Source organism: Anser anser, assembly GCF_964211835.1.
Source record: "Anser anser genome assembly, chromosome: 4".
In the NCBI taxonomy this organism is placed as follows: Eukaryota; Metazoa; Chordata; class Aves; order Anseriformes; family Anatidae; genus Anser; species Anser anser.
Window position 1 is genome coordinate 50,022,303 of NC_139724.1, and position 27,239 is coordinate 50,049,541.

The window sequence follows — 27,239 nt, forward strand, 5'->3', positions numbered from 1 at the left end:
ATCAAAAAGCATTTTTTTTTTCCACTGGACAGCAGTTTTCTTTTCATGTAAATCTTCCAGAGATTTCAAAAACCCACTCCTACACAGGATGAAATCAAGACCTGCTCTATAATTCTTTTTCTGGGGAGAACAAGCATCCATAATAATTAGCCATCTTAAGTTTGTGCCAGTACCAAAATGTGGTTTTGGAATTTACTCTTTCATGCCTGGAAGTTACTCCTGTTGTTATCTGTGGTACTTGTAGAACAGGTGGGCATGATGAGCTTTCACATCCTGCTCACCTGGCCATTCTAGCTATGTCTAGCTTCAGCATTTTTGTGTTTAATTTGGTGCAATTCTTTGGAAAAAAATAAAAAATAAAAAGCAATCACAGTTAATAATAGACTGCCTGGGAGGTTATAAAAACTGTTCACCTGAGGTGTGTTAGAATAATGTATAGAGCTGTCAGGCATGGATCCTGGGCAGTAACTTTAGGAGAAATTGGTCAGGGTTTCCTCTCCAGCACCGGCCCCCTCCTGGGTGAGATGGAGTCTCTGGTAACACAATATTACTAGGATTATGCCGCCAGATAAAATATCACTGCTTATCACTGAGAACAAACCAATGCCAGCCTGACTCGTGATGAAAGAAGCAGTGTGGCTTCCACACTGCTTCTTGCTCAGAGATGTGAGTCTCCGTATTTTGGCTTTGCAGGTTCTGGGGACCATGTCACACTCAGAGCTTTTATTTACACCACTGACATGGGGTACTTACAAGATGACCCCTGCTGTACAGTATTGCTAAGCAGTGTTTGTGCTTCCAGGTGCACCGATGCCATCCCAAGCACTCGAGGCAGATCAGGATTTGCAGCTGTGGAAGGAGGTGAGCATCGCGGGCAAGCTGGTTCAGCCATGCCTGGGAAAAGCCTTGGCTGTGGGGTGAGAGCTGGGAATGTCTGTGACAATTTATTGCTACTAGAGCAGGGATACAAGATCAAAAATTTTTCTGTTCCAGTCCTTACTGTGGTCACACCTCACTCTCCACTATTTCTCTTGCATGGAGTTCAGGTCCTTCTTCTTCCAGTCTTACTTCTCCTGTACAGACCCTGTCCCTGGAAGCAATACTGTGTCCTGCCTGGTCTTTTTGTAGTCTGTGCATGACAGGCAGTAGTTGTTTCAACTCGTCCAATCCACCTCTTGCTTCTTCTGTTCTGCACCCAGGGCTGGGACACTGCATTTAATCATATCCTAGCATCTTAATTTACTAGATAGAGGATAACATCCTGTTGCAGTTTGCACCTTTAACATTTTTATACCAATTGCAACTATAACTTCCATTCCCATCTTTGAACTTTGCATTTTTTTGATTCTAGGATGTTACATGTGTGTCAACATGGGCTTTTTTGTGCAGAACAGAACAACTCTTTTGGAACAGACAGAACAGCAGGGCATAACAGAGAGAGGGTTCATCCTGCAAGATGCATGCCCTGGCATTGCCGTAATCTTCAAGTGTGCTGCTGACATTAATTTTGTACCTCCTGATAACATTAGAAAGCAAGTGACTCACCATGGGTGCAGATGCACGGAGTAAATTTCTTCAAATTGAGGCCATTACAGAACATGCTGCCTTTTTTGTCAGCCCGTTTCGGAAGTATTGACTCAAACACTGACTTGTTCCTATACTGGCACTTGCACAAGCCCTGGTGGTACTTTCCTCCTGGGAGAAAGTGATCTCTTGGGAAGCAAGATCCTAATAGCTAGAAGGAGTTTATGAAAATGAGTTATTTAAATTCCAGATTAAATATATGCTTTTTTAAAATATATATATTTCTGAACTTATTGCTAGGATTTGCTATTTATGATATAGGATTCACCCCTATGCTTACTGGAGGCAAACGCAAGGTTCCTGTTGATTTCGGTGAACAAAAAAGTATGCATGACATACTAAATTCTGTGCAAAACTATATAACACAAACAGTGTAAAACTCAATTCTGTAATAGGAATAATACAGGACTGGAGAGGATCTAAGAACTAAAAAAAAAAGAGAATTAGATGTGTAGGTATATACTTTAAATCAGCCTGGCTACAAAACCAAGAGTTTCTTAGTGTTCTTCCCTGCTTGTTACTTTATTAGCTGATCACTCAGGACAAGCACTGCCTCAAAATTAAACAAGTATTTTCCAGGAATGATTCCAATTTTAGAAATATAGGAGCTTTCTAACATCCTTTCATTTCTTTACGTTATTTAACCAACCCCAAATAACTGACAGGCTCCCACCCTCAGGCCACACTTCTGAGGAAAGAGAAGATTACTGAAAAGAAGCATCAAGGACTATAGGAATTATTAAATTAAATATATATATATATTTTTTTAATTTGAAAAGATGGAATCAACAGAAACTGTGGCTTTTCTTTGGTCCTTGCTTTTTCCATGCAGGTTTTAACTGAGAGATGCATTGCTTTGGACTGTGTTGAACACAAAGCAGTCTCTGGTTTGTCCTGCCGTTGAGCTACAGTAGATCTCTGGTTGACATCTCCAACTAAAAAACAAGCAGATAAGCCAACAAATGAACAAACCACAAGTAACAGGACATTTTTAACTTAGGCTTCCAAAATGACTTAAGCTTGGTTTATGTCATTCACTGCTGACTTCTACCTCTACATTTTCTTATCCTGGAAGTAGTGAAGCTGAACAAATATACCCAGAGACAATCAAATGCAAGATGAAGGGAAAAGAGACCGGGGAGGTTGTGTTACCAATAAAAACTATTTGAGGGGGAATCTTGTGAGCTATTAGCTTTCCCGCTATCTCTGCTAATGCTTTCTCATAGGTTGTCTCTAGAGAAATGAATCACCCCTTGTCTTGGAGTACTCAGATATGCATTATTTGTTTATTGCTTTTTTCAGTTAATGTTTTCTTTGCTAAAGACTGCTGTTTAGGGCTTTGTACCTATAATAAAATCATAACACCTGTTGCATTGCCCACTCTTTATTTTAAAACAAAATATTTTGATGCAGTCTGTGAACGTAATAATGATTGGCAAAGCTTTGTGGCACCTAGAATAACAGTATCAAATATTCAATGGAAAAAAATGGTGCATACCAATGCAGATTGCAATTGATACAATTTGAAAACTGTCTTTTTTTTTGTTGTTGTTGTTATTATTAAACTGTGTAGCTTCTGTTGGAGCACTGGGGATTTTTCCTCTTCCTTACAGAATACTTTGAGCTCTCAGCACCTGTAAAATTACTTCCATGAATTCAAATGTTCTTTATTCCACTTCTCCCTACCTGATCGATAATTCCATCAAAACTGATTCAGTACTATGAGACTCCTTCATCTTGGAAAAGAGACAATATAAATAAGATATGATTGTCCATACAATGTCATGAACAGTAGGGAGAGGATGGGTATGAATCACTTATTTGTTACTTCTTCCAAGACAAGATCATGATAGCAGTGAATGAAGATAGCTTTGGAAAGACTGATCAAGACAAACAGAAATATTATTTCATGTGGTGTTCAGGAACCCCTTACCACAGGATGATGTGGATGCTAAAAGTTTACAGCATGTCACACAGAGACTGTTCAAGTTCACCAAACAGAAATCCTCTGAGCTTCATGAGAAACGAACTCATTCCATCTCAAAGTGTTTGCACTACAGTTTGCTGGTGGTTGGAAGGCATGGACCTTATTAAACCATGGTTTTCTTCTTAGATTCTCTCCCAAGTGCTGATTTTTTTTTAATTTTATTTTTTTAGGGATAAGCCACACAGCTAAACAGACAGGGTCTTCTTGGTTTGTTTTGTGGATTTTTTTTTTTATTATTTATGTGTGCTTGTGTGTATGTCTACACACCTCATGTTCCTCTCTTTGCTGATGAGTTTAAACTCAATGACAGCATCTTCTTCAACAGTGCACTTTGAGTTTAGATCCCTTGAAATATATCGAATGTATTTCTTACTAGCATTGTAAATTGGGAACCATCTCCTCTAAACTAAATATTGTAAGGCCCCTCATGTGCCAAAGAAATCAGTGCAAACCTCAGATATTGGCTGCCAGGTGACTCACACAAATTGAGTAGCATGCATAAGATGTGCTGGCACATATCATAATCACTCAAGAGATGTGTGGGTCATACACCTGCAGGGAAGCTCAAATACAATTTGCAGAGTAGTGTTTGAGGACTGTGTATTGAATCATTTGCTTTAGTTTTGTCATTTTCTTTGCAGTTTCATGTAATCCAATGATAGCATAGAAAATACGTTCATAGCCCATGCCTCAGATGCTTACAATCATTATTTAAAATATGACTTACTTGGAGACAGTTTCAATTAGCAGGGATATGAATGGTATAAAAGAATAAAGGACACACATGACATATATGTGGTTGTTGAGATCAAGCGTATATAAAATTGCTTTTTTTTTCCCCCTTGCATTCAAAATATTTCATGAATGTTCCTATAAGCATTCCTTCTGGTGGACAAGCTTGCCATGCCCCTGGCTGCACCAAACTACTTTTGAGAATATAGATATTTAACTTCTTTATATTAATGCGCATTTTAAAAAAAGGATCGTGTCAACTTTTACAGATAGACGATGCATGTTCTACCTACCTGTCCACAGATTCTCAGCCTCAGGTGAGTCAGACAGAGGTTGCTTTACTATTTATGGTGTTTGTCGTATGCAGTAGGTTTGGTAGTGCGATACCTGAGTTCATGTTTTCTTTTCATTAGGTGTCCAGCGCACTGGAAGAACTTTGTTTTTTGGTCATGGGATTTCTCCAGAAACCACAGGTAACACACATGAAAGGCTCCTTAGCATTTCTGAAGCCTGATCTCTCAGTGTGCCAGTGCCTACAGTGAGTTCTGAGGACCCAGTACCTGAAGTGCCTATCAGTGCTGGAAGTAGTATGTCAGTTCTTAGGCTGAAATGCTGTGTGTCCTAATCCAATGCCTATTAAGGACAACTGGGAGAGTCCAATGTTGGAAAATAATCTCCAGCTTGGAGACAAGGTTTCAGTTCTTTTACTGCTCTAGCTTAGAAAACTTATGAGCTCTCAATGGAGTAAGAAATGTACTGAAGAGAATCTGTTGCTGCCACTGCTAGGGAGATACAAAGGAACATCCGCTAACCCCATCAGTTCTTCTAGTAGAGAATAACCAATGCTCTCTGCAAGGTTTCAAAAGAGTAGTTACATTGATAAGCAAAGATGTGGTATATCTGTCAAGGAAGGACAATATTTCAATCCAGTATTGAAGTTTAAAATGTAATTTCAGCCCAGAGCAGAGCAGGCCGAGGGGAGGCCTCATGGCGGCCTGCAGCTCCCTCACGAGGGGAGCGGAGGGGCAGGCGCTGAGCTCTGCTCTCTGGGGACAGCGACAGGACCCGAGGGAACGGCATGGAGCTGGGACAGGGGAGGGTCAGGCTGGGAGTCAGGGAAAGGTTCTGCACCCGGAGGGTGGTCGGGCACTGGGACAGGCTCCCCAGGGCAGTGGTTATGGCGCTGAGCCTGCCGGAGTTCAAGAAGCATTTGGACAACACTTTCAGACACAGGGTCTGCTTTTTGGGTGGTCCTGTGTGAGGCCAGGAGTTGGACTCCATGGTCCTTCCAAGGTGGGTCCCTTACAGATCAGGATATGCTATGATTCTATGAATTAAAACTGTCCAATATATATATATATATATGCATATATATATTTAATAAATAAAAGCCTCTCTACTGATTATTATTCCCACAGGGTTTAGATGAAAAAGACAACACCAAAAGGGTAAGACTTCTAAGTATGTTTTATGATCACTTTAAAATTGTCAAGAAAATCCTAACTCCCTTGCCTTGTTTTGTAGTAAAACCCCACTTTTAATTTTTTTGAACAGTTCTTATTTCATTATTCTAAGACTCATGACTCAGGCAACTCAGACATCATGGTAAGTGGCATAGCACCTCCTTGTGAATACGTGTGCCTGTCCATAGAAGCAAGATGTTCCTTTCTGCAGTAATCGCTCCATCTGTGAAGCTCGGCATTTGGTGTTTCATGTTTAAAATACAGAATGTGTTTTAATAACACGGAGAGGATCATCAATGATGTACAAGTGTGGAAATGGAAAACAACATTTAGGGAATCCCAACTGCATCTTAGTCTTGTAGTTTCAACATTTAAGAATAAAATCAAATGCTTGCTTCTGGAACATAACACATGCAGTGGAACAATTCTGATTTATAGAAGTTGAGCACATGACCCTAAATATTAAAAACTCTCAATGCATCTTTATTAATTCTTAATTAAAAGGTAGCTATTTGTGCATGTCACAAATATCAGGCAAAAGAGATCACTCAGACTTTGGAGTATATTATAAATGAGAAATACCATTATTTTAAACAGAGCCTAGTATTTTTGCTATAAAAATATTCTCATAGCCAACAAATAAACTATGTGTGATCCACCCTTGCTTTTAAAGTGAAGACATAATCTGCTATTTCTGTGCATCTATTTATTTTTTTTTCTGTGCACCACAGGACTTTGAGAAAGTTAAACCTGTTCATGTCTTCTCATTTCTTAACAGTCATTTTTATATGTTTATGTCCATTACTGCCTTGTTGCTTAAATTTCTTAAGAAATATGCTGTATATTTCTTAGAAAGTGATACTGTTTTCCAGGCCTCCTGAGAATACTGCTGATGTTGCAGTCAAAATTTTCACAATAGAGTTGCTCTAGAGCTTTTCATGGTAATCAGGGCACAGGAAAATTAGCTATTTCTGCTGCTGCTTCTGCTTAAGAGGTTACTGTAGCCCCTTCTTCCCCATGCTGAACACCTTTGCCCCTGCCTGCCCACAGAGATGACTGTTTTCTCACTTCTTCTGGTTTAGCTGTTTGGGTTATCTTCTAGCCCATTTCTCAGAGACAGTAACCTAGATGAGCTAAATAATTTTTTGGCTTCCTTAATCTCTCTCCACTAAGTGCAAAACAGAGCCCAGCTGGCGAGCTGGGGTGCTCTTTAATATGTCAGACTTTTACTTCAGATATTATGGTGCTTCGTTGAATACCTTAGGCAGACAGTGCAAAATTGACTCCAAGTGGGCAAGTTCATTTTACCTATCAAATATAACTTCAGTAACTCTAGTTATTCCATAACTTACATTTCTCTTTGCTGCATTACTTTTCTAAGAATTATTGTATCAAAAATGCATTATCTTTTAATTATAAGTAATTCACAAGAGTTGAAGGTTTGAATTAGTTGATGGCACATAGGTTTTTCTACTTTCTCTCTCACTGTGGGCCTCTCTCTACAGGCCCACAAGGTTCTGTTTTGCTAGTCACTGCCTGGGGCAGTGCACACAATCTTGCTGCACTCACCCAGGCTGTGTGTGAGCATACAGTCTTGTCAAGCATGAGAAATGTCAGGATTGGAGTTTGTCTGTTAGGGACAGTGACCAGTGTCATGGTTACAAATTTTACTTCAGGATGGATCCCTCCTTTGAACTGTTTTCCAGTAATAAATAAATAAATTTTCTTCTTTAAATTAAAGTAAAATTAACTTTTCAGTACAATGGAGATTGAAGATGTTAACTTCCATAGCAGACGATCACAGAAAAGTCAGTAAGCACAGTGTATGGGAATGTTCTCTGTGCCATGTGCAGAGGCTGATCAAGGTCTGAACAATTGCAGTTACCTGGGTAGGAAGACTAAAAAGTTCTTTCAGTGAGTAAAAGTGAGGATGCATATTTTGTCCCTCCATCACTGTGTGAGCCACATTCATATTGTAAATATAAATGTTGGTACCTGCTTATTGTCAATTCAGAATGTTCAGAAACAAGTTTCTCAATTAACATCTTCAGTCCTTTCTTGGTACATGATTGGTCTATAAGCCAATACTGCAGGAATAGACATTTTTTGCGTCATGAGGTCAGAATTTCATTGTTGCTCATGTGTCTGTGTTCGTGTCCTCTCAGTCCTCTGTCCTGCATCCTTTGCTGCAACTCGTTCCCCAGCTTAATGAGAGAAGACTGAAGAGACACAAAGTGGACGTATGTAATATTAAACTATGCATGCTTGCATTCTCATGTTTGGTGATTCATTAGCACATCTAAAATGTCCGTGTAGACCTTTCTGCTCATGGCACTTTTATTTTCGGAGTTTAATGTCACACTGATGTGTTTCCATTGGAAATGTGCATTGTTTTTTCTATTCCTTAATTAATGAAAGATAATCCTGCTCACCTTTAACATTTAAAACTCTGAAGTAATATATGCTTAACATAGAACACTGGTAGAGCCTAGATATCAAAATGGACCTGTCAGTTGCTTTTAAAAAAAAATATTTTCAAATTTATCAGTACCATTATATTGCAGTTGAATTATATTTTCTAGGGGTGGGTTCTTTTTTTTCTCTCCAGATGGAATCCAAACCATATTTACTCCTTAAACACATTATTTATGACTTATAGCACTAAGACTTTCCAAGCAATTTATAATCAATGTCACTATTTAATTTAAGGTGCAGATAAGAAAGTTCTTTCTTTGTTACAGTTTTTGCCCAGAGTGTTTTAGCTTTCTGAAGAAAAAGCTATAGAAATGAGCCCTTTGAGAATATAATGACATCTCTTTCTACAGAGCTTTTATTTCTATTTGTTCTCATCAACCTTTAAGGGATGTTAAATTACCATTTAATTATCTTATTACCTGATTTAGTATCTGCAGAAACAAAACATAAGAAAATAAATATATCTTCTCACTTTGAGTATCATAGACGGAGATAAACTTTTGAATTGAAGACTTTTTTTTTTTTAGAATAAAATAGGCATTAATCAGAGGGGCACAAAACTTGGAACATCTTTTATTTTGGAGTTTTCAGTTTGGGAATAAAGAGTGAGCGCTCGCCGGCTGTTTAGCAGATGTAAAAGCTCTGAATTTAAGGTATTTTTCTAAAACCATTAGGTACACAATTTGAACCCTATTTTAAAAGGTGCAGAATAACTTCATACTGTCATGAATATAGCTAAGTAGCTCAGTGCTTTGTAAAGTCTAACTCTTTCATACTTACATATTATTGATCTCTGGAGGCATTGTAAAACTAATTTTTCATAGAAAAGTAGTGTGTTTGGGAGCAAAACTTTCCCATACACTGAAATAGACCCATTGTTTCCAAAATATCATCAAATTTGGGTATTTTTGCAGCAAATACACTTTCCAATTTCAAAAATCAAAAAGCAGAGGGATATTAATGCTCTTTGCATGGATGCAGCACCACACCATAGCATGCATTTTATTGTCATTGTGTAAGAAGAGTGGTAAAAGGTATGTATGCACACAGAGCCATCTTCTGTATAAAAATAGCTGACTTTTCTTCTTGCAAGTATGATTTCAGTTACTTAACACTCTCCCTGATTCCAGCCTTTTCAGACTGTGAAAAAACAAACAAACAAACAAACAAACAACCTGCATCCTTCTTAGGTTTCTTTAGCTCATGAAGTTCAACTAAGGCAGAATGGATATTTAAAAAAAGTAAAATCAACAGCAACAACAACAAAAAATCTTCATTATTTTAAAGGTGATATGGAGGGAAAAAATGTCACGGAAAAGAAAAAGGCAATACTAGAATTTATGCAGAGACTTATGTTTTCAATACTGACACAGCCCATATCACAGCAGCACAGAATGAAACCTCAGGAAAAGCCCTGCCAGTGGAAAAGTGAAACTGTGAGCTGAGCTTTGAAGAGCCAAGGTTACTGGAAATGGAAGCTGGAAGGAAGGAGGGAAATGTAGTCACGATTGGGATAGGCACAGATGCTTCAGGTCTCTTTGATGAGGAACCAGCAAGAAGAAGAATGGTTCTGGCTAGCAAGGACAGTGAGAACTAGTGGGCAAGGCAATAAAGAGGCACACACAGTTGACCTTAAATCTGGCATTTCACAACTTCTGAGGGGTTGATTTAGGGTTTAAAGAGTACGTAAAGAGATAAAGAGCAGTTCCTGGTTTAAGGACAGTGAGTTATTTCAGAAATTCTTTATTCCACCTATTAAATGTTTCTGGTCCAGTCTGACCTCTGAAAGGAGAAATAGTCTTGTTTGATATTGCTCTGATTTTCTGGGTCCTTCAGAGTTTCCCAGTCCATGACGTGGGTCTCTGCTGATCTTATGTCTTAAGACATAAAAAACTTCATGAAACAAAAACATTTTTTAAAATCTTCTAGAATCTAACATGGAAACAAACAGAAAGGGGTGGAAGTAATAGAGGTAGTAAATGAAATTCAAAGCTTAGACTAACTTTTATTTGATTGTAAATATAAACCACTGTGGCGACAGGTAAACGTTTTGATTATTTTCAACAAGGTTAAATGCTTCTGCAGTTTCTTTTCAACACGATTAGGTGAATCATTGATTAAAAAATAGAAAGCTAAGAAACGGTGATACATGGCATGATCAAATTCCTTGATATTTTAAGTGTTTGGTGCCAGAGTTTCAAGTGAAATAAAAATCTCTGTAATTGCTACTCTTAGTCAGACTTTTCCCATTACGACATTGAGTGAAAAGGGGTTAGTTTTTTTTCCTTTCAGTATCTTCCTATGTACAGGAACAGGACACAGCCGTCCTCAGGGGATAGCTGCTCACTCTGTAGTTGAATGTAGTTCTGCTTTTCCTCATGTGGGTGAGGAGGAGGAACAGGGTAATATTGGGCCAGAGGTCCTCATGAGCAGTTGCAGCCAAATTATAAAATAAAATAATAATAATAATAATAAATCAAACTAAATTTGTATTATCAAATTTGTCTAGAAAAATAGCATAACATGGATGTCCTTAACAGTGCAGTTATATATACACATATATCTAACCCACCAAACAGTAGAGGACAAAATGCAGTAAAAGGCAGGTAAAAATATGATCCAATTTATGAAGCAGCCCCTACTACTTTTATATGTGTAGTATTCTTCCTGACCTCTACAGCATTTTAAATGAGGAGGAACTGTGTAAAAACTAGACACATTTTTCTTACCATTTATGTCAGTCCGGTGACAGAACCTGGCTACATATAAGAACTTTAAGAGTTGGCACATCTACTCATGAAACACTCGGCAAGGACTAAAATTGTTATGAAAAAAAAATCAATTTCTCATCTAATTGGAAAATACAGGGTAAAATTTACCCTCTGCTGTTAGACCTTCATACTGTCAGAGAATATTCTTAGAGCTGATGTTTTTGCTTTCAAAATAACCATATATGCTAAATAAGACAAAGAATGGGAAGGACAGCATAAATGCAAGAACACAAAATTACTATAGGTGAAAACAATCTAGCTTTTAAATCCATCAAGGTCCTTTTGCTAGAATACTTTAATATCCTGAATTTGCTTCCATTGAGGATGGTGGCACAATTCATAGAAACGGGATGAATGCACTAATTGAAAGACAAAAACCTAAAAGTCATAGCATATTTGGCATACTCAGCTTCTTCAGGGCACTTGTATTTTTAGTGGAGAGTTTCTCACCTGAGCTCAAATAAGAAACTACAAGGATATTTTTCCAAATAATAATAACACAAGTGGAAAAATAATGAAATATAAATACTGTAAGACACTCCAAGTATCTGAAAAGACAGAATATGGCAATGTAGAAAGCTCCATTAACAGACAGTAAAATAAAATTTAAAAACCTATAATATTTAATGGATTGTAGATGTGAGATGGGCATTTCAAACTCAGGTAACATCAGAATGAGGTGGACAATATAAATAAAAATCACACAGATGTTTTACATACAGCAAAGAAACTGTGTATAATGGCATACCCGATGAACTGAAGTCAAAATTAAAAGCAAGACTCAAAAATTATTTATAGTTTAAGCCCTGCTTCCTTTGAAAGTTTTCTTGGATTGAAGATATTCCCGTGTTTGGAAATGATGGGCGCCATCCTGTTTTACATGATTCTTACAGCATTAGAGTAGAGCATGAAGTGAATTCTCCCTATGACGACTCTGGTTATTATTATTACCCAAGAGATTTCATGACCTCAGTTTTTAGTTGAGAAACTATCGTTGCTAAGGGAGCATACAGTAAATATATTCCATCTAAATTTTATGTTCTGATAAGCACAAGATTTGAAGTATTTGATTTCTGAATTGGCCTATGTCTCCCTCTACTGGACAGACACTTCACTGTCTTGTAATGTAGAGGATGAAAATACTGTGATTAAGTTTACGTCTTGTCTAATCATGAAGGTCTCATTAAAACAGATGGATACTTCATTCTCTGTACTTGCTACATTTAAACGGAATTTCTGTTTTCTTCACTGATATTTTTTTGCTCCTTTCCGTGTAGATCAGCAGACAGTTGTTTCTCAGTGTGTGCAATATGAGTAGGATAGAATACCATAAGCACTGGTCTTTGAAAAAAATTATTTCTCATAATAATTCTGAGATGGGTGATCAGGACAGATCTCTGAGATCAGTCTGGGATCTCATTCCTTGGCTGGGGCCAATATATTTACATTTTTTAAGCTTTACATTGTTGTCATTCTGTGAGGTGCAAAGACCAACTCTATTTTGTATGTAGAGACTCCATTACTACAGAGACTGGTTGTATTTGAGTGACGAAACCTGGAAAGTCAAAGGCAAAGACTGCTTATCATTACTAGCATAATTCTAAAGCAATCTGAACTGATGTAAAACCTTAGGTGAATTTTGGCCCTCATTCATGTGTTTTCTGCAATTCCTACACGAAGATATGAACTTCCTTGTTACTGACATGGAGGAACACATACTGTATGCCTTAAGGGGGCAAGACTATATAGTAGTACTGAAGAAATACTTATAATAAGTACATAAGCAACCTTTCTGTATGGATTCATTCACAAGAGTAGATATGATTTAAAATACTATTTTTTTTTCCAGGAGGACCTTCAAGGAGCTGGAGGGATTCAAAGTAGAGGCTACTTTTTCTTCAGGGTATGGTTTATTCTCCTTTTTTTTTTTTTTCTCCACGCTGAGTATTACCAAACATAGAGAAAATTAGAGTAAGAATTGCTCTTACATTTGCAGTCAGAGCTCCTTGTTGTAAGCAATTCCACTAGAATTGTTTGCTTTCTTTGTAAATAATGAGAAATACTCATCCAATGACTTCAGGTACATTTTGTATAGCACAGAATCTGTACTTGCAAAGTAATCAGAATAGCTGGGCTAGTTTGAAACTTCTTGGTGAAACTGAAGTATCAAAAATGTATTAGGAAAACAAAAGAGATTAACTATTGATACTTTGTATTGAACCAATATTCTAAGATATCTTACATCAAAATAAGTGCTTAACCACTGTATTAGACTGATGAAGATTTTCAGTCTTCCCTGGTAATATAGATCTTGAAAAGAGGTTAGATATGCCAAGTTGCATGGGGCTTTGTTACTGAGCCCAGTCAGTTTTATGCAGTGCTTATTGAATATTTGTCTTTCAGCCACGCAACGGAAAGAGATCAGTGGATTTTCGCTAAGGAGGTATTTATTTAATGCTTTTAATCGTGACCTATACAGAAATTACTTTATTCTTATGCAAATATTCCACAGTACTTATGTTTAGAAGTAGATTTCTGGAGACAAACTTCTAACAGATGTGTTAAATTCACTTGTCTTTGACTAAAGTGAGTAGAAGCTGTAGCTACTCAGTTCCTAGAACAGAGAACACAGGGGTGTTTCAGGCAGCAAGAAATGGAATAGATCCCAGATTTGTAGACAGTTTGGAAAGTTACCAATGATGATAGGTGTACATCAGGAAAAACTGATTCAACCTCCTGCCAAATACATACTGAGAAGTAAACTGATGACCTGGTGGTAATCCTACTATTCTTACATAGAAGAAGAACCACCCTCACATTGAAATTAATTATGGACTTCAGGATTTAATTTCAAATCATGCAAGTCTATGGACAGAAAAAATAATAAATCTGTGCCAATATTATGAAATTCTGTTTTGTAATATATCTTACACCTCTGTCATATTTTAAGTATTTTGTGCTATACCATGCCAACAGCTAAAACTTTTTCTTATTTTGCAGGATTTTAGACTCCTGACCTAGAACTTATGCTGCAGGAATGCTGGGCATGGTGTTTTCCTTGCAGAAATAATTCCTTACTAATGTACAATTAAAAATCACTACAATGTAAATGTTCTTACATTAGATTCAGTAAAAAATTCAAATGTTTCTTTACTTCCTTGATTATATTAAAAGCATATCAAAATTATTTGTTTCTTAGTGTTATGATGTTTATAACTGTGTGTAATGAGACTGTAAAATATCTCAATGTATGCATGCAACTGACATTGCCTCTAACAACATTGCTATGTATGTTTATTTGCCTTTATAAATAAAGGCCCTGAGAGGATTGTTTTAACGGGAATGTTTGCAGTGTGGACTATTGCTTTTTTTCAGAATATTTTGCAAGTGGCTTGCGTAGTCTTCAGAATTGCAGCTTAATTTACTTCTATTGTATTTGCAAGGTCCTTTTTGATAATTATGCACATTTATGTAGCCAAAGTGTTACATTTGCATATGATTGTTCTCACATTTATTGGAAACTCATCCTTTCATTATCTCAATATGAGTAAACTCAGTCATACAAAAAAAGTCATACATTGAAGCCAAGCTTTCATATACCTGCTTGATAAAATAGTACAGTAAGTCTAGTTCATGTGTTATACTTTTCTCTGCTGTAACAGCACACAATACCACCTCACAACAAAATTAAGGGAACAGAGAATGAAAACCCATGAGAAAATACTACACGTCAAAAAAAAAAAAATCAGCAAAGAAAAATATATGCAGCTAGAACCTTTTCATAAGCAGTTTCTATAAAGTCTAAGCAAAAAGCGTGGTTTGCTTTTCAAGATGACATCCTCTGCCCCTGCACTTACTTCACGATTGCCTGTGGACTTCTGGCAGCCTGTAGAGCCAAGGTAAGTGGTCTGCAGGTGGTCTACTGAATTGCATGGATGATAAAGGGGTCTGGCAGTTCAGAGCATGTCTTAATGGTAATAATGCTGAAATTGGCTGAAAAAAACTGAGAATCTCTATTCTCTTAACTAAAGGAAACTGAATAAATGGTATGTTTTGAAGAAATACCTCGACTTTAACTCAACTAAAACATAATGGCTTTTTTTTTTAACTTATTAAGAACACTGATACACTATGGTTCTGATTCAGAAGACTTAATTGCATTACTTGCATTCTTCCAGATTTAAGATCTGTTTGAAAACTCAGCTGGTTCTGATGTAGTTTTAAAGAAGTTCTTCTCAGAAGAGTAAGTTAGCCTCACAGTCTTCGAAGCTTCTTGCTCTGAGTTTGCTTTCACACCAGAGTTGTGTTGAAATATTTGAGGGTATAATTATATTGACAGTAACTAATAATCCTGTGTAGAAATGGATTGTTGTTTCTAATACAGTACCGGCTGGCCAAAGTTTGAAGTGACCTCAGCCCTACTCCTTGTGCTTGCAAGCATGGGTGAGCAGCTGGGACAGCTTTTGTGATCCGAGGATCCAGCTTTGTACCAGCTGCCTCCTGTGGAGGTATATTGAAGCTGGGTCATCATTAGACTGTGCTTCAAGATCTCTTCTACAAGGACGAGGGGCAGCTGGGGCGGGAAGGCTGCCTCATGGGCTGCAGGTCCTGCCTGTCATGGCAGGCAGCACGGAGTCAGCAGTAGGCACCGTGTGGGCCCAAGTGGCCCAGTGTGGCCGTTAGAACTGGTGGTGCCTGGTCCTAACAGCCACTGGTGGGTCAAGATAACGGCCTCTACAAGGAAAGGCAGGGCAGCAGGGGGAGCCATGCAGGTGGGCGCACAGATCGAGGGCGATGGGAGAGTTGGGGCTGGGGACTGCAGGGAAAATGGGGAGGCGGAGGGGTGGTGAGCGGTTGGGCCAGGAGAAGTCCTGGGCAAGCAGTTCCTTTGTGCAGGTGCACCTCTGAGATGTTAGTGGTTAGGAATTAACCCTCGTATATGCCCTTTAAAAATAATAAAAGACTGTGCTTTGTTGAAGTTATCTACCCAGAGCATTCCCAAACTTAATACACGTACCATTCCTGTCAAAGCTAGTGGTAACCAACATTATCATTGGCAACAGTGAGAAGATTTTTATTTTTTGCTTGGTATTGTGGCCTGCTAGTTGAGTAATACCGCTTCACACCAAGACCAATTTATCCTGGATCATTTTTGCCATTGTGGGGTTCCTTTGCATTTCTACCTTTATATCTTGGGAAGTTTTTGACACATTTTCATTTATTTAATCTGTAACTATTACAGCAAGCTTGAATGAGTAGCTTAATGCCAAGTTTTGGAATGCTGGTTTAACTCAATTTGTTAAGAATTGTTGAAGGTTTGCTAGTTTCTGATCTTCTCTTGCTTGAGACTGGAGCTGAGGTATTATGAGACCTATTTCTGGTACGTTTACCATGACTGAGGATTCCTGATCCAAGAGGTTGTATCTAAACACCAGGCAGCACTTCATGGTGCCAGGTGACGGAACCCTGTCACAGGCAGCCCAGGGAGGCTGTGGAGTCTCCTCCTCCTTGGAGATCTTCAGAAGCTGCCTGGAGGTGGTCGGGGGCAGCCAGCTCTGGGTGGCCCTGCTGGAGCAGGGCTGGGACCAGGTGGCCTCCAGAGGGCCCTGCCAGCCTCAGCCGTCCTGTGATTCTGTTATGATAATGATTTTAGTTTTGTTTTGTCTTTTAATGCCTCATAATTCTTTGCAATCCTGACACCACGAAGAAAGATTTGCATTCTGTGAAGCAGGGAAAACTGGTAGTGACTGAAGACTGCAAATCATACACTAAAGCATTTGCGTGGAGGCCAAATTACTTGTGTGTTACCCATGTTTCTTCAGTGGTACCCATGAAGAAGTAGTCCTCTTAGTTCTGTGGGCCTTTTGATACCCTCACTGTATTTAAGTTAAAATTGTCAAATTCTTATTCAGTGAAGGGTTGAAAACTTGCAGTAAGACTGATTGTAAGTTTTTATTATTATTACTATTATTATTATTATTTATTTACTTAAAATAATGCTGGGGAATTACACTATAGCGAAATCTTCGTTTGGGTTTTTCCTATTCTAGACCCCTTAGTGGCCATCTAAGTCATATAATCTTACATGGAACTTTTATTTTATTCAGTGGGTTATTTCAACTATTTTTCAGTCAAGAAGAAAACATCACTTATTTCTTATATTTTCATATGTGAATAAAGTTAAAATAAGTTTGATGGTATATTTGAAAGACATTGATAAAATAACCTTGTTTTTAGCAGTAGAATTCTACAGAAAATAATTTTCCAAATAATGTCACTAATTATTTACAGTGGAGTTGTCATTCCTTGTTCAAAATGTGGATCTCAGAGCTTTGCAGAAGGAATCAATTGAAGTATTCAGATATAAAATCTATTTTATCTTAGCAATAAGGTGCTAAATGTTTGCAAAGCCAGAATGCTCCACTAGTAGTGAATATCGGTAGCAGTAGCAGTGCCTACGGTTTGCTGAGCCCGTGCAGGAACTGTCAGAAACTGCTGCCACTTCCTTTCCACTCCAACCCTGCAACACCTCACTTTCTCACTCATGCCAGGAGAACTGGAAGAGGTAAAAGTCTTCTTGCAAACCCACGGTACTTGACTGCCTCATGAGTAATAGCATGATTCTATGCTCTCTGGGGGTTTTATAAGTATGTTTACATCCAAAATGCAAAAGGGCTTACTTTGTCTTTATGAAATTCCTGGAGGCATGTATATCTTAGCATTTGGTCTGTGGGATCTCCATTAGAATTGTGTTGTTATACTCACGCTATGTTCTGTGTGAGAGGTCTGTTGAATAAAAGCAAGGCAGCCGCTGGCTCAAAAGGCAAATGTAGCACTCGTGGGCATGGTAGCACTCTAATGCAAATCCTGTAAGTTTCCTCAGGTAAAATTTTTGTAATGCACCTTTTATTCATTTGATGCAGCGTTATTATGAATATTAAGTATTTCTGATATATAAATATCTGTACAGTGTTTTCTTTATGGATGTTTTCAAACAAATTGTTATTTCATGGCAAAAAAAATGCCACACTTTGATTAACAACCTGTTTTAAAATCTGTTTTAGTACTTCTAATCCATATGAAAGGCCTCCTAACGTGTTGCAGTCCAGTTAAATAAACAGATTCTTTTTATGTGATAATTTCAGAGTAGATGCAGTCTCTTTATCTTAACTGCTTAATTAAAATTATGACAAATGTAGACATAATACCTACAAAAGCCCTATGTTATAAATAGACATGGTGTATCAAGTAGCTTATGTTGACACATTCATGTTAATCATTCCTTTAAAATAAAAGGTCTTTTTTCTCTGACTCTTAAGTATGCTTTTGCATGTTTATTCAAACTCTCTATTCTTAGTAGTAATATAAAAATATTGATACAAAAATCTTCCCATATTTCTTTAAGTGTGTTTAAGTGGTTGGTAGTCCTGGGTTTCTGAAGTAGGTTTCCGTGCATCTTTTAGAAAATTTTTAGCTGATGTGTCTTGGAGAGTGATTTGTTTGCTTACATATTGAGGGTTTTTTCTCTCCTATTTTCTTACAGTTGTCTGTTTAGAACTGAAAAATGACAAATTGAAATTCATGGTAGAGCATGGTCCATAAAAGTATTGCAACCTTTTATTTGTTACATTTTGTATGGTTGTTATATCCTTAATATATGCCTAAGTAAAAAAAGGTGCTTTTTTCTTTTGTCATTGTTGTTTTGTTTTAAAAATGTCATGAAAGACTGATTTGTCAATTTAGTTTTGTTCCATAATATCAAAACAGGATCCAAATGAAGATACTGAATGGAATGAGATACTGAGAAATTTTGGAATTCTTCCTCCAAAAGAAAAACCGAAAGATGAAGTTGAAGAAATGGTTTTACGCTTGCAGAAGGAAGCAGAAGGCAAGTAAAATTAAAAATATATGACATTAGTACAACAAGATTTGAAAAGCTGAAGTGTGTAGTGCAAGGTCCAGCTCCGGAGTGGGAATCTTCCCCAGTACAAGAGCCATTCTTTGCCATCTCCTTACATTCAAAATTAAGAGATTTTCATAGATCACAGACTGAACAGAAACAGGAATGGAAAGAACATAATCTAATAATCTAGTTTATTTTGCCTTAATACAGGATACATACCTAAGTCTTAACAAATGCTCATTTAATCATTTTTTTAAAACTTTTTTCACAGAAAGCATGAAGAAAAATGTATTCTCATTTTTTTTTGCAGTTACCTCTAAGTACTAGAAAATTACTACTGTGGCTTTCTGTAAGTTCCATTTGAAGAAGAGAAAGCATGAAGTTGTAGTCGCAAACATGGTAGGAACTAGAAGTTGCACATCTAAAACTGTACCTCTTGGTACCCACTATTTTCCTGAAGGCAAACAGTTTTGCATAGAGCAACTAAGGCTCTTGCTTAAATATGTTCTAGTAATTCTCATTTTCTGACAAGTGCCAGACTTACAAATTCAAAGGCATGTTACAGCTAGTTCAGGAGTCTTCAGATTCTGCTGAGTTCTCTAGATTATTACAGAACAGAGGAAAATATATCATCTTTGTGTCTTCAGTAGTAGCTTCTGCCAAATTCTTGCAGACAGTGTTGATCAGGATATTTTTTTTTTACGTAAAAATAAAGTTAAAATACACCAGAATATTAAAAAAGATGATAGCATTGCAAACCGCTGCATATGGCACCATTTTAATTACCGTTAGAATCATAGGATGGTTTGGGTTGGAAGTGACCTTAAAGCCCATCCAGTTCCAATCCCCTACCATAGGTGGGGACACCTCCCACCAGACCAGGTTGCCCAAAGTCCCATCCAGCCTGGCCTTGAGCACCTCCAGGGATAGGGCATCCACAGCTTCTCTGGGCAACCTGTGCCAGTGCCTCACCACTCTCTGGGTGAAAAATTTCCTCCTAACCTCTCATCCTTATCACCGCTCTTTTAGTTTAAAACCATTTACCCTTGTCCTGTCACTGCAGGCCCTGGTAAAAAGTCTTTCCCCATCTTTATTATAATCCCCCTTTACATATTGAAAGGCTGCAATAAAGTCTCCTTGGAGCCTTCTCTTCTCTTCTCTAGGCTGAACAAACCCAACTCTCTCAGCCTTTCTTCATAAGAGTTGTTCCAAACCACTGATCATTTTTGTGGTCTTCCTCTTAACTTGATCTAACAGGTCCTTTGTTTTGCTAACAACTTTGGGTTTTTAAGACTTAGTTTTAACTCCTGTTTTCTAATTCTTCTATCGTTCCTTTGCTATCATCTAGACTCTTATGGATTGCTTTGGGCAAACTGGTGGAGCTGACAGGCGTAGGACAGAATTTGAACCCAGTACAGGTGTAGTTAGATCCATAGAAACAGTAATGGCAAGTAACTATGCAAGCAAGTATCTAAGTAACCAAGTATGGTTAAATAGATTCATTTTTTAATTCTCTCTCTTACCAGTTACCCAAAGTTGACTGCTTTCTGAAATCAGTATGTATTTTCCTTTCATTAGTTCCATGTCTGAGTAATAATTTTCATACATTTAAAACATGTGCAGGCACTCCAGAGAACACGAGGTGACCAATTTTGTTTGTTTCTAGTGAAACCGTATGAAAGAATGAATCTTAAAGAATTACAGGAAGCTGAAGATGACTTTGATGAGGCTGATAGGAAGGCTGTTGAAATGTACAGGTATAGTGAGATATTCCTGGCCAAATTAACAATGGTGTCACTATTGTACATTCTGAAACATAAACTCAGAATCTTTTGAATAGTAACATCTGCTGACACAACTTCTACCTTTTACCTTCTGTTCTTTTGCTGATAGCACTGATGTTACTGTCCTACATCTTCCCAATAGCCAGTGACAAAGAGAGGCAGTTCACACCATACTTTGCTTTGAGGTTTTGTTAGAATCAAATTATTCCCCTTTTAAAATATTAAATTTAGCCTCAAAGCTGCATATTTAAAGGAAAATAGAAGGGGTCACAGTGGAAACCACTGTTACACATTCTCAGTTCAGCTGTACCATGCTGCTGCATGCAGAGAAGTGTTGTATATTTGAAGTGTTGTGCAGTCAACAATTTACAAAAGTGTCTCTTTGGTTAAACTATGACCCTCACCCTACCACCCTAAAGATACAGGAGTTAGAGCAATGCTGATAAATATTTGGAGAAAGGAGAAGTTCTGTAGCCCATTTTCCCTCTTTTTCTGCATAACATTTCCTGTATAGCATTTTCTGTGGATTTCAAACTGGGAGGAAATGTAGAGTTGGTCATGGGTATGCTTTGTCTATAATATTACAGAAGAACATTAAGGGAAAAACAAAGTCCCAATGTACATGGTTCCAACATACATGGCCCCATCTTTGTGAAAGAGGTTTTTTGCATATGGGTTTTTGGGGTTTTTGCATATGAAGTGCATGCTACCTATAAAGGGACTTTTACTTCAGGACAGCATGCTATTAAAGAAGAAAAATGTATTTCAGTGCTGTACTCTAACTGCTCAGTATTTATAGTTGAAAACTAACTAATTAATCTGAGTATTATGAGTGAAACACTTCTCTGACTTTTGGATAGCACTCATTTCTGGTACAGTAGGCTTTCTAAACATATTGAAATAAAAATGCAGTGTGAAGTTTATTAGAAATTACAGCTTCATTGTATCATATTTTGTAATGCTGACAGCTGATAAACTTTCTGTTTAAAGTAAAAGAACTGTGGGCCCCTTATACATAACTATTGTGTTTTGACTTTTATGGAAGATTAATTTTAATGGCCTTTCTATTTTTTACTACATGAAAATATTCTTTTGAAGTTTGTATAGAAGAGAAGGCTCAAGGGAGAGCTCATCAATGTATATAAATACCTGAAGGGAAGAAATAAAGAATGCAGAGCCAGGCTGTTTTTGGTGGTGTCCAGTGCCAGGGCAAGAGGCAGCAGGCACAAACTGAAACACAGAGGGTTCCCTCTAAACATCAGGAAACACTTCTTGACTGCAAAGGTGTCTGGGCACTAGTACAGGTTGCCCAGAGATGATGTAGAGTCTCATTCCTTGGAGATCTTCAAAAGCCACCTGGACAGCCTGCTCTGAGTGTCCTGGCTTGAAGAGATGACTTGGCTTGGGCCAGATGACTTCCAGAGATTCTTTCTGACCTCATCTGTAGTTCTGTGACATACCACGTAATGTTCTTAGGCATAAGTGTAATACAACCCAGGTTCTCGTCCAACTGTTAATAGACGTACACCAATATGATTACCATACCATGCAGTGTCAATACATTTTATGACTTCGGGTTCAGAAAATCTCAGCAGCTTGTATGGAGACTTAGTAATTCCAGCTGTGTGGGACATTCACGTGTTTATTTTTGAAAATATTTTTCAAAGTACTCTGCTATGTTCTGCAGAGCTTAGTACTGTAACTAAGAAAAATGAGACATAAGCAGTTTACATAGAATAAAAGTGGTTATGTGATCAGAACATTTTCTCTGCCTAGATTCTACCTGTACTTCCTGCTTTTGCAGTGTTGAAATGACTAAAATAATTCTAGCCCTAACACTGAATCTAGTACTGTATTCCCATAGAAAGGTAATCCTTCACATAATTAAGTGAAAGCTGTGAATGTAAATTATCATGTATTGCTGCTAGAGTATAATAACGTTGTGCGTATATTTAGTCTTGCCAATTTTATAGTGGTTTTCGGTCAGTAAAATTAATAGCTGCTTGTAGTTCAACCCACCTCAGTAAGGCATTTTCACTTTCTATGTTGCGATTATTTTTGAGATGAAGACCGCCATCTACTGGTTTTACATTTCATGAATTATTTTAATATTAAATTGCGTAACATTAGCACTTTAAGTACTGGTAGTTCTTCCTCAAACTACTAATGTTCAGAATTACAGAAACGATTTGTACCTTGTAAAATTTTCTTGCTTTGTCTCAAATGATCAAGACACTTGTTTAGTGTTTTTTTACTTAAGTTTCCCAGATCTGATACTGATATGTAAGCATAAAACTACGAAGATGTATTTTAATGTTATCTTACAGAACAGAGATTAGTATAGCAGCCTTTCTAACTATGAAATGATACAAAAAGACCTTGAGCTAGAGTATTTCTCAAAATATTTTTTTAAAAGGATTTGAGAGAAATGCAGTAGATATTATTAAAAGATGCATTTTAAATGTTCCAAATGTGCTTATTTTTATTATTGCTTTTTAATTAGGCAGCAGCGCTTGCAAGAATGGAAATGTCTTCAGAGGAGGCAAAAGTATGGGGAGCTAAGAGAAATTAGTGGAGATCAATATGTAAAGGAAGTTACAAATGCTCCTAAGGATGTTTGGGTCATAATTCATCTTTATCGGTCAAGGTAATTACTTTCTAGTATAAGGTGTTAAGTACTTCAAAACAGAGAATTCAACTGGTAATTAAAAAGCAATACCAAGAAAAATGAAATATGATAGACTATTGAAATAGCAATTGTTTGGAGGCAGTGGAACAGAGAGCACGGAGCACGGGACCTTCTTGATTTGTTAATTCACTTTAATTAGTTTGCCTTTGATCATTTGTATTAAAGATTTCTTTTGCTGTGTATGCCCCTGTGCTCTGTGTGCTTATGTGCTGAATCTCACTGAGATTTCTGAATTTCACTGAGAAACTGTTGTTGACTGTCTAGGCTAACACAAGTTCCTTTGAAGACTCATTGCTCAACAGGAGTCCTTTGACAGATTTTTTTCTACCTTTGTTTCTCCTTTAACAAGTAAAAAGCCCAGCAGGGAAAGTCTCAACTCTGAAAATCAAGGACTGCTAAGGGAATTTGTTAGTTTATTGGTTTCCCTATATTGGTTCTCTAATGGTAGCAGGAGTTGTGACAGAATCCAGCAGAAATGTCAAAGAAAACTACCATGATTAGCCCACATACGTTAGCAACTCTAGCATGTTCTTCAAAAGCACTGAGAATTAATATGGAATGTTTCATGTTGTTTAAATTCAGACTAGATTTCTCTTTTCCATCTTTTTAAGCATGTGGGAAGGAAGTTTCTTTGATTCTTTTCAATTGTCAGGAATCGAGCATTATTTCCAGGGGGAAGGAGTAAGTCAATCAAATGAAATTGTTCAAATTACAGTAATTTAAATTTACAGACTTGAAAGAAAATAGCATGTTTTCTTCCTTCTCATTGTTTTTGTTTACTGGAGAATCAATTCTGTACTGGATCATCATGTACGTACGAGTCTGTGAGAAACCTCATAATTCCCTAGGAATGAATAGTTCTGTTCCAGAACTGTAACCTCACCTGCCTTTGGCCACCAGAGGGTGCTGGTGGAGCTCTTTGACGGTCTATAGGTTAAATCCTCTTCAGTCTCAACAAAAATCTGAACATCGCAAAGGTTAACAGACAAGAGGGGAACAAGCTACGAATTTTGTTGTTTTTACAGAGGCTTATATGGTGATTGTGCTGCAAATACTAGCTATGAAAGTAATGAACAGGCCTATGGTGGCAATATGACTACATAAAGATTTCCCTGACACTATTTAGATTTTACTAAAGAATTAAGAGGTAATTCAGTGTTAAATTCAACACCCATTCAAATAAATTCGAGTGAAATGTATGTTAGAGATCTAAAGTCTCTTTTGAAGTCTACAATAAATGGACAAAATGAGCTTTAAAATCTTAGTGGATAACAAAATTGAGGTACAATGCTTGCTTGAGTCATCTGGTAGCTTTACAGACATGCTTCATAAACCGTGCCTATTATATGCATTGACAGTTTTTATTTGGACAGCTCTTTAAATCAAATGATCTTAGAAGAATCTACAAAAAATCTGTGGTGCAAACCTCATTACAAATTAAAATAGAAACAGAGGAAATGGAAAGGTATGTTTATTCTCCAAAGGCTCTGTTTTAAATAACATTAGTTCTACAAGTCATGTACACTGGAAGTATGATCATACTCTCTTATCCTTTCCTAGCATCCCAATGTGTTTACTAGTTAATGAACATCTCAGCCAGCTAGCCAGAAAGTTTCCAGAAGCCAAGTTTGTCAAAGCCGTTGTGAACAGCTGCATTCAGGATTACGATGATACATGTTTACCCACAATACTTGTATATAAATCTGGTGAAATAAAAGGCAGATTCATAGGAGTAGCTGAATGTGGGGGGATATATCTTAAAGTGGAAGGTAAGAGAAATGCTTTTGAATAATTCACTTTATAGAAAAGTTTATGCTGTTTGTAATCATCAGATCTAAAGATCGCTGCTTAAAGATAAGACAGTTTTAAATATTTTAATAGAAAAAAAAGACACAAAAAGCAAAGAATGACTTGTGTAATCCTATAGTAATAAGAATATATAGTAAGCAAAGATATTTTGCAGTTTCAGTTTAGATGTTTTACTGGGATACAGCTGGGTTGTCTAAGGCTCTGTTTTTCTTGTTGAGATGGAGCCTAATATTTAATAAAAAATCTTTTATTCTTAACTGAGAATTTATAGCAATTACTAGCATAAATTATCATTTGTTATTACAGAGCTTGAATGGAAACTAGCAGAAGTTGGAGCAATTGAAACTGACTTAGAAGAAAACCCCAAAAAGGAAATTATAAATATGATGACATTGTCAAAGAAAAATACTTCTGCTCGTGAAAACACCAATACAAAAAGCAGCGATGTGCTGAAACCACATATTACTTGAGAAGAAATTTTTAATGTGGATAATCTGTTCCAATTTAAAATAGCTCAAATATAGCCTTTAAATTCCCTTTGTAAACCTGAAACAATAAAAGAGAGTTGTTCTTCCACTTGTGTATATTTGTGATTTTTAGAAGAAAATGAATGTAGTAAACAAAAGCCCTACTTATCTTCTGGAAACAGAGATGGCTCCTATTGACAAGAGAGCCTGAATTCTTCTTTTCATACAACCTGCTTAAATGGAAAAGGAAGGAGTGGTATTAGCTGTGGGGCTGTAATCTATACTTCCTTATTTTATCCAGCAGAGGTGCAAGTTTAACACCTGTAACTCTCAGTGAAATGACTGTAGTGGGACTCTGCTCTAAGAAATTTTTCAGTTCCTGCCATTGGGAAGCTGAAGAATGTGTACAGTGGTATGAAAACAGTATTTAGCCCTGAATCTATTGACTAATACTTTTGCTTGTTTGACACGTATACAAGCATTTTCTCCAGTGTCAAGGATAATCTTCCCACTCTTTTCTAATGCTGATGGCTGGATCAGTTGTTCCTTCCCAGCAAAAATAAGTCCATCCCTAGCAAAACAGTTTACAGTCCATGTGTATATAAGCACAACAAAACTACACGAGTGAATTAAGAGATCACACTCCTGATTCAGCATTTTTATTATGAGTAGTGAATCAAATTGCATAGTATTTATGTTATTTTTCCAGTGACTTGACTAAAAAAATAAGTTTTAACATGCTAACGAGGATTATACACACTTGACATGGTTTACTGCATCAGGATGCAGAAACAAAACAGAAATGGTTCACTTAACTCTTGGCACTTAGGTACCTAAGGAAAACAAGAAAACGAACATTAGCTTGTTTATATTTTTTTAACCAGGAGTATAAAGTAGATATGTACTGACAGACAGCTGTACTAGAAGCTTTTATTTCGCGGATTCAAAGTGAACTGGTAGATGTACTTCAGAGTTAATGCCTCATCTGCCACTTAACACTCGAAGGCTAACTAATATAAGTTTTAAATGTAGATAGGTCATCAGTAACTTGGGATATGACTTCCCCATCGCTTCAGGTGAATACCAGTGTTGGTGTGAAAGGGGCACTACCACTCACTTGCTCTTTGCAGCAAACCTCCTTCCTGCCATTGTGGCTGCAGTGAGTTACAGGAGCACAAGCCCAATACTCACTGCTTATAATTTGGCAATGTCTGAACATTAAGTTGCCCCCCAAGGAACCATCAGAGGGAACTCACGTTGACAGTAAGATTCAAGAACACAGTATTTCTAGAAGGAAATAATTTCACAATACTACTATTCAATTTCTAAGCTTTCTGTCCTGTTCTTTCAGAAGCCCTTAAAGTACTTTAAAAGAAGAAGATGCATTAAAAAACATTGCCTCAGTTAGGCTATAACCTTGGCGCAAACAAAAGTGTATGTGATCTGCCCAGGTGTGTTGCCTGCTTTGATCTTGACAGATCCCAAAAGGTAAGGGATTTGCAAGCTTCCAGGAGCAATTTGGTGCTGCGGCACTGCAGAAGGTTGGTGTTGCTCCCCCATACCTACAAGGTATAC

The 27,239-nt window shown here is 37.3% G+C and overlaps 2 protein-coding genes across 5 annotated transcripts in view; both read left to right on the top strand.

The window, feature by feature from the left end:
* Positions 1–14,199, top strand: part of NMU (neuromedin U) — a 16,340-nt gene extending 2,141 nt beyond the window's left edge. For 3 of the 4 annotated variants that reach the window (XM_083836201.1, XM_083836199.1, XM_083836202.1), the window contains 9 exons: positions 803–861; positions 4,573–4,620; positions 4,717–4,776; positions 5,722–5,751; positions 5,858–5,908; positions 7,932–8,006; positions 12,862–12,915; positions 13,416–13,455; positions 14,013–14,199. In XM_083836201.1, coding sequence (XP_083692327.1) covers positions 803–861; positions 4,573–4,620; positions 4,717–4,776; positions 5,722–5,751; positions 5,858–5,908; positions 7,932–8,006; positions 12,862–12,915; positions 13,416–13,451 — 413 coding nt within the window. In that variant the 3' untranslated portion in view covers positions 13,452–13,455; positions 14,013–14,199. The remainder of the gene's footprint in view (positions 1–802; positions 862–4,572; positions 4,621–4,716; positions 4,777–5,721; positions 5,752–5,857; positions 5,909–7,931; positions 8,007–12,861; positions 12,916–13,415; positions 13,456–14,012) is intronic. The other variant, XM_083836200.1, reaches the window with a different exon arrangement.
* A 1,157-nt stretch (positions 14,200–15,356) lies between these two features.
* Positions 15,357–26,502, top strand: PDCL2 (phosducin like 2). The gene is made up of 6 exons (XM_083835931.1): positions 15,357–15,784; positions 18,780–18,900; positions 20,582–20,672; positions 23,203–23,346; positions 24,949–25,157; positions 25,504–26,502. The coding sequence occupies exons 1-6, from the start codon at positions 15,779–15,781 to the stop codon at positions 25,665–25,667; spliced, it is 735 nt and encodes a 244-aa protein (XP_083692057.1). The 5' UTR covers positions 15,357–15,778; the 3' UTR covers positions 25,668–26,502.
* Positions 26,503–27,239: the final 737 nt, after the last annotated feature.